The following is a 7,949-nucleotide window of genomic DNA, read 5'->3' on the forward strand; positions in this document are numbered from 1 at the left end:
AACCATTTTGTGTAGGGCCGTACACATTACTCCACATCTACTGAAGTGAAAAATATGTCTTGGGAAATGGGTCGCCAGGTTCTAGAATACCGATGCCACAGTCTTGCATACAACAACTACCTAGTATCATTTATGATATATGTAATATTTTATTACAGTCATGCATTAGTTTCACAGACAGATATCAAATCTAGTTCGTTCTACAAATCTATAGATTGACAAGATAGAATTCGAAATTACAGTTATATGTCGCAACGAGGTACCTCTAAGCATCTAAGCTATATTCTATTAAATGATATGTTTAGATGTGATCGGCAGTTGATTGGTGTGGAGGCGTATGATAGGTGTCGTGGTGCCGATCAAGGTTTCTATAAGAGATAATGGTTGGAATGGATTACCATAATACGTTAAATCACCGTCCCTCAACACCCGGTTAAGAAACGCTATTGTCTAAAGGTGTTAATTCCTTAATCAACCAGGCGATGCGCGTTTCGCTCAAATCGACTAACAGTGACGTCATCAGCGTCACTGTACACTTTCAACTCTACGTTGTTACCCTCACGTCTTGTCTGCGATCTGACCTTTTATTATCGTCTCGTTCAACAATTTTAAAGAAACTTCTAATACCGAACACTTCTATTATACGTCTGAAGGCAAGGTGAGTAATTTCATTTCGTTGAGGGACGGTGGTTAAATATTCTTATTTTAAGACATGGCGATAAAATTAAACAAATAAAGGCAAATACCGCAAACACAACATGCAACTATCAGAAAAGAATGTATATTGAAAACGGAATAAAACGAAATATTACGATCCACGCACATTAGTTGTCAAGAAAAATGTACACTTCATTTGCCCATGGTCCACCTTCTCCATCAGATTTACAGGCTGTAGATGTTCCATATTTAGTATACGTCTCTTCTGCATTCTCGCTAGACGCACACCAACCACCATTCTGCACACCAAACATCTTAAAACCACGAGCACGAGCTGCTTCAGCACATTTTCCGATGGGGTTTGCGCGTGATACATAAGAACCATCCAGGCGGTCATCAGTACCTTCAAGGGTTGGTATGGCTCTATCTCCTGTATCCCCGAAACAACCAAGACTAGTGTAATCTGAGAAAATATTAATTAAAATAATTAATTATCAAAGAACTTCAATTATACCATTTTATCTGCTATCACAGAAGAACACATGTAATTTAGTAATTCTGTTCTCTCCGTAGAGTCATTCATTTTATATACAACGTTTATATTCTGATACACATACCTGTGTCGTCTGTGTATATATAAACTTCGTTTGCCCATGGTCCACCTTCTCCATCGTCGGCACAAGCTGTGGATGCGCCATATTTACCAAATGTCTCAACTGCATCGCTACTTGATGCACACCAGCCCCCATTTTGCAGAGCGAACATCTGAAAACCTCGGTCTGCCACAACATCGGCACATTTTTGTATTGCATTTGTCCTGGCAGTGTATTTCCCATCTAAACGCGAGTCTGTACCCTCAAGTGTGGCAATAGCCCTGTCACTAGTGTCTTTATAACAGCCAACTCGTACGTAACCTGCAAACACATTGCAATTATACAATATAAACGTTTACAGGAAAAGTCTGAGTATGTAGGTGTAGTAGCTCTACTGACAAGTATGTACGTATACATAACCAACAGACTGACTATTGTGGAGTATGGTAAATCATACATGACCATTGAGCCATTTCGAATCAAAACTTGAGACGCGTGAAAGTGCCATGCCAGTGTAAAGTTTGTTTTCAATCAGTTGGGTTATGTCATCGTGAACGCCATTAATTAACACATTGGCCGGTATTTGGCAATGTAAATTCCGTTATGTGCAAAGGATGAATTGCATTTCAACAAAATATATCCATAAAATATTCTCAAGAACATTTGCCACATGCAAAATTAGTTTATTGCTAAAGTATGCGATGCGTCAACTACTCAGCCAACATAAACAAGTGTTTTATTTCTGTAAATTCGCATATGTTCGTAATTACGAATGCGTATATCAAATACATTGTATTACGATGATTACATCCAATCATAATATATTCTACACAATTGCATGTGGTATTTTTTTATTTATATGTAATTTCGCTACAAAACGTACTTACGTGTCTCTGTACTCGGAAATAAACTTAATGTTAAAAAATTACAGCACTAATCTATACCATTCCACAATTACTCTTCATAACAAATCCACTTTCTTAAACTGACATGGGCTTAACTCATTATATTACTTACCACCACTTCTCTTATGTCGTCCTTTCATCAATGTTGCTCCTACCGACTGAAAGTGGATACACATAAGGCAGATAGGCACTTAATTTTATGCATTTTTGTTTGTCTATTTTGTGATACGAATGTAATACCTAATTCAACTTGCTAAGTCTTGTTAACATCAACAATGTTTTTTAGTTGAACTCGAACAACTCTCATGGTATCTGATAGAGGGAAATTAGTTTTTGGGATAACTGAACCAACACAATTCCGCTAGTAACGTATCATAGAGTACATTACCGTAACGTACCATACCATATCGTATGGTTGCTTTTTTCGACAGGAGATGCAGATTGCAATGCAGTCATCTAAACGAATGTGCAGGTCTAAAACATATTTATGACAACATTAATCGTTTACGTGACAGTACTGACTATGCAAACTTAACTCATAAGTGTCGATCGGGTGCATTTTTTTATTTTTTGCAAATTTTCATTAGGGGTAACTGTAGCTTAAATACTGAAGTGGTTTTAGGTGTACTTGCATGGAACGTTTTATTTCATCGATATCCTAGGGCTTGTTATAAAATGGTTATTAAAGCGTTTGACTCGACAAAGAGGGTTACGCGGACAACAGAGATTATAAATTTATTGTACATATGGTTTTGGAATTGTTATGTTAATCTTTTTATGCGCCATAATTGAATTCGCTCTGGCAAGACGTTTGTGATCGAGTCATAAACTAGAAGTGAGGATAACACGGCATAGTAATCCGATGATTCCTCTTCGGTTGAGAATTTGTCTTTATTGAGTATTGGAACTCAAGTTATTGCGGATGAATACCATTTTATTCTATTTTGTCCATTGAATAAACAGTTCCAGAGTCAATCCAACCAACGACAAATGTGTTGCTCTATAAAAATCACTAAAACCAGATAAGGTAACTCCACTGAGCATAAAAACCGCCCATACCTTGTTTGAAATAGCATTGCGTGTGGAATTTATTTGTGAAAGGCGTTGAGTGAGGGTAGGTTAGTGTAGTGCTCAAGTTTTATCTTGCCATAGGACACATTTATAGGGACGAATTTATCATTTTATTTAAATGTTGTGGTCGAGGATTAATCAAGACCCGTGGCGAAGTTCTCCGTGGCTTACTAGTGTTTGATAATAGGCATTGAACGGTGGTGGCGGTGCCACAAAACAAGAGATTGGGCTCATTTATGTTCATTTATGTCAATGAACAAAGTGTTTAAGGATATTATTGTTTGTTTCAGTTCATTACTCATAATTATTAGATATTGTTTTTACAGTTTGACAAAAAGTTTGAGTTTCAGTAAACACACTAATAATAATAATGAAGTATAAACATGTTAAATATTTTCTGTATATTCAACATCAGCATAACCATGTTACTGATAACAATTTTGGAGTTAAATTTGGGTTATTGCTTATGCATATTTATGCATATTGATGGTCATATATGGCCATTTCTTATATCAGGTACATCTCTTGTTCGATGCCTTCATTTTAGCACTGGTTGCATGTTCCGTTGTGCAACAGAATTACAGATATGATAGTTACGCATATTATTGAGCTCACATGACCATATACAGTCATCTAGTATTTATTCATCTGTATAATCAAATCTCTTGTTCAACATTGTCATAATAACACAGGATTTATCTTCCAACTACAACCGTCTTTGAGATATAATAGTTATGCATATTAATGAGCTCACATGACAATATACGTTCATCTGTTATTTTAATCAAATCTCTTGTTCAACATTGTCATGATAACACAGATCATCTTCCTAACTGCAACAGTGCTTGAGATATAACAGTTATACATATTAATAAAGTTTGAAGCCCCCACCCCATGGGCGCCAAGCCACAGGACCTAGCCATTCATGCTATTCAGTTGGAAGAATGTATCTCAAGATTAGAACACACATGCAAATTTTCACCCCAATCGAACCAATACAACACGTGTAATTGCCCATTTCCCGTTTTCACAAAATCCAAGATAGATTTTATTATTTTTTCATATAAAACTATGACCAGACATGTCACATATATATTTATTTAGTTGATCTGTGGATACACCTTTGAGAAAAAAAACAATGTCTACTTTTGGTCAGTTTTTCCTATAATCCAAAATGGCGGCCAAACCACGTGACTGGTCGAAAATATATTATTTTTCTCATATACAGCTTTGACCAGACATGTTTTTTACAAAATCGGCAGTTAATTGGTTGAAGCACCAATGAGAAAAAAGTGTGCAAACTTTTGGTCTATTTTGTTAATAATACAAAATGGCGGGCAAACCACGTGACCAATCAACTTTTTGAGCTCAAACTTGAAAGTGCTATACATGTAAATAGATTATGCAAAATTTCATGTCAATCGGTATGCAACTTTATGAGTAGAAGATTTTTGAAAGATTTAGCCTCGTTTTCGAAAAAACAAAACAAATAGCGACAAGAGTCACTTGACCTCTAATATTATTTTACCTCATTAAGAATAAGCATGAGCTGCAGGTGCAACCCAACAAAAATTGGGACTTCTAGACCGCCATAAGTGATCAAAATGGTCGCATTCGGTTTTCACTAAATCCAAAATGGCGATCAAATTAATGGACTAATCAAATTATGTTTTTCAAACTAAGTAGATATAGATTAGTAGAAGCTATATACTAAGTTTTATAGTTTTATATGTTGTTCAGGAGAAGAAGAGATTTTAATGGAAAAAGGCTGAGTCAGCATTTTTTTAAATGGACATAACAGAAAAAAAGTCACGTGACCGCTAAAGTTAGTATTGGCGATATTTATTGCACTTAGGCAGTCCTATATACAGTAACAAATCTGAAAGCCCTAGACCCCCAGAAAGGGGTTATTACCCTCCCCCACCTCTGGTCGAATTTTGACCCTCGGTAGCGGCCATGCCAGCTAACAATACAAATTTAGAAAGTTCAGTGCACAAGTCCACATCACCACCAATCAGCACAGCAAGTTTGAAATCATTCTGTTCAGCCATTTTCTCGAACTAGCTAACGAAAAAAATGACGGTAAGAAGACAAATTCCAGCGATAACAGAAGGGCTCCACTCCTCTAAGGGCTTGGACCCCTAATAATATTCTGATGATAAATCCTCCCTAGATGGGTCCAGGTTTTGTTCAGATAATGGTAAAGTTGAAGGGACTTTAGCAAAGCCAGCCCAGGACATAAGTGCTGACAACGTCTTTAATTAAACAGATGCAGAACTAGAAAACGATGACCCGCAATGCATTTATTATTGTATTACAAATATCTTATAGATTGCTAGCATTCCAATACAAATTGTTGCCCCAAGTATTATAGGTCATTATTTGTTTCCAAAAATAGACACATTGCTAGTAAATAATATGTCCATTTCTTGTACAACATGCGATACATTTATGAGATGCTGTTGAATTATTATCAAAATCATCATGGTAGATTTGCCATTGGTGGAAAGGAATTTACATTGGCACTTTATTAAATATGTTAAATTCTGGTGGTGATGCCAAAACGGACACCCTCTTCCCAGGAGATGCCAAAACAACCATACATCTGCGATGAAATGCTGTTTCAATTTTATTTGTTGTCAAGGGAGCTCAAGTCGAACTCAAAGTTTTCTCTGAGCATATGCGACCCCGCCCCCTGCCGCCGCCACTGTTATGCTTCTAAAATAAATTCTGGATAAGTCTTGAAACAAATTTAAATATAAGGTTAAGGATTGTAAAATATGAAGATGAAATAATGTCCAACAAATTAATATGGTAACAGTCATGTATAATTTACACTCACGTTCTTAGTTGGGGCGGACCTTTTAATGTAATAGCAAGGGCTTTTGATAATTTTAAAGAATTCAGTGAAAACATTATAAAATAAAATAAATTAAATAGAAATAGTATGTGTATTTTTGAAGGTGGGAGACTTGGCTAGCCCACTCAAAAATATAATGATGTGAGGTCTTCAGTTTTTTTTTTCTTTTTCATTTTTATTTGTGAAAAAAATGATGTTTTTAAACCTGCAAACAATAACACACTCAGAGTGCAAGGCTTATTCACCAACATGTCTCATTCTCTTGCTCGAGTGAAAGTACACGATTTAGTCACTAACTCTTATTTCTTCAAATATAAAAATATCTTTTATTTGGAAAGGTCCTTTTATAAAAAATAGAATATATATATATATATATATATATATATATATTGTAGTGCTTTGAATACAGTGATAATGCCAAGTAGTTCTAGCAGTGTAATTGATGAGTGGAAATCAATAATGTGTGTAGTACATATTCATGATTATTTTTTTCTTTTTATATATGTAAATTAAATTTATTTTTTGTGACAAATATGATGATCTCTTGACATATTTTTGGAATGCAGAATTGAAAAGCCAGAGAAGGAAAGCAAAGTACACGTCAAATTATGCTATTATGGGGACGGTGACAACACTGGCTCTACAACTGTGTACTTCTAACCCAATGTGAATCAGCTACTATTAGAATATGCAAACACGCAAAATGGTATTCGAACGCCCGACCATTGCAAAGTTTTTTGTAACTGTAAGCGACGCCCATCTCACTGTGTCTCCTCAAAACGTCAGTGTTCGCGCACACTTACCGTGACTAATGCGACTGCGCAAGACATATCTCTGACATCACAGACAATAGCAATATGATTAAAATTTGATATATTGTACGGTATGTATTTTATTTCATATATTTATTTTTCACTTTTACTATTTTTTTAAAATTATTTTGTATTTGTTATGTTTATCTATCGCCACATACATCTGAACCAATGCCTATGTGATGAGATTTCAACGAGACCTCATCTGACTGGTTCAGTCAACGAATCACAGACCTCCTTCTATAACGCACTTGATGACGTAACCTGTCAGAATCAGATCACACACACACTCAAATAAAATGGAGGATTATACCAACGTTAGCGATGAAAACGATCGGGAAAAACGCGGCTTTTTAAGTTTATCATTGTCAAATGCAACGAAAGTCAACTATGATTTTTATGTTAATATTGTGGTTTAAAAAAAATATACTAGTAATTTTCTATTAATGGTTTATGCAAGTACATTTTTTGAGCTGTACTTGAATTGGTGGTCAAAATATAATATTGTCGTGATTTATTTCTATGTGTTTAAAGATCGGTCACTGATAAGACTTGATAACTGTACTAGTATATATCAGGTTAATATAATTCAACACATTTTCATAATCTGTCACCATTCAGACCTACATGGCGTCTTGGTCGGAACTGAAAACATTGACTGGAACTATTTCTGACAGTTTGGTATGTGTAGTCTTGTAGTAATATAGCAGACGATTAATCAGTAGATATAATGAGTAATTAGCTGTGTGCGAGTAGAATATGTGAAGGTTACGCCTTAAAGATGTTATACTTCATTGTAATTGGTTGAGTTTTGATAAGCAATAAACAGAGTCTTAGTCCATTGTCACAGGGAGCTCCACGTGTCTTGAACAGTCCATGGCGGAGTTCTGCACGAGGCAGTTGGCCGTTAGGGGTTCTCCACGACGTGACTAAGGCTAGAAGTTGACACGTATTCTACCTGTGTGTGTGTGTGTGTGTGTGTGTGTGTGTGTGTGTGTGTGTGTGTGTGTGTGTGTGTGTGCGTGTGTGTGTGTGTGTGTGTGTGTGTGTG

At 35.8% G+C, this 7,949-nt stretch overlaps 1 protein-coding gene across 1 annotated transcript; it reads right to left on the reverse strand.

The window, feature by feature from the left end:
* Positions 1-767: 767 nt before the first annotated feature.
* LOC146728627 (uncharacterized) lies at positions 768-5,277 on the reverse strand. The gene is made up of 3 exons (XM_085496126.1): positions 5,151-5,277; positions 1,275-1,571; positions 768-1,120 (listed from the first exon to the last, which is right to left on the reverse strand). The coding sequence occupies exons 1-3, from the start codon at positions 5,275-5,277 to the stop codon at positions 825-827; spliced, it is 720 nt and encodes a 239-aa protein (XP_085352252.1). The 3' UTR covers positions 768-824.
* Positions 5,278-7,949: the final 2,672 nt, after the last annotated feature.

This window comes from Saccoglossus kowalevskii, chromosome 22 (assembly GCF_978046115.1).
Source record: "Saccoglossus kowalevskii chromosome 22, keSacKowa6.1, whole genome shotgun sequence".
In the NCBI taxonomy this organism is placed as follows: Eukaryota; Metazoa; Hemichordata; class Enteropneusta; family Harrimaniidae; genus Saccoglossus; species Saccoglossus kowalevskii.

What these genes read in the sequence shown, in the direction of transcription:
- LOC146728627 (XM_085496126.1), bottom strand. Translation starts at nt 5,277, where the DNA reads ATGGCTGAACAGAATGATTTCAAACTTGCTGTGCTGATTGGTGGTGAT. An exon ending in GGGTCAAAATTCGACCAGAG is followed by an intron (nt 1,572 to 5,150) that starts GTGGGGGAGGGT and finishes ATGTGTTTGCAG; the next exon opens with GTTACGTACGAGTTGGCTGT. An exon ending in TATATACACAGACGACACAG is followed by an intron (nt 1,121 to 1,274) that starts GTATGTGTATCA and finishes ATATTTTCTCAG; the next exon opens with ATTACACTAGTCTTGGTTGT.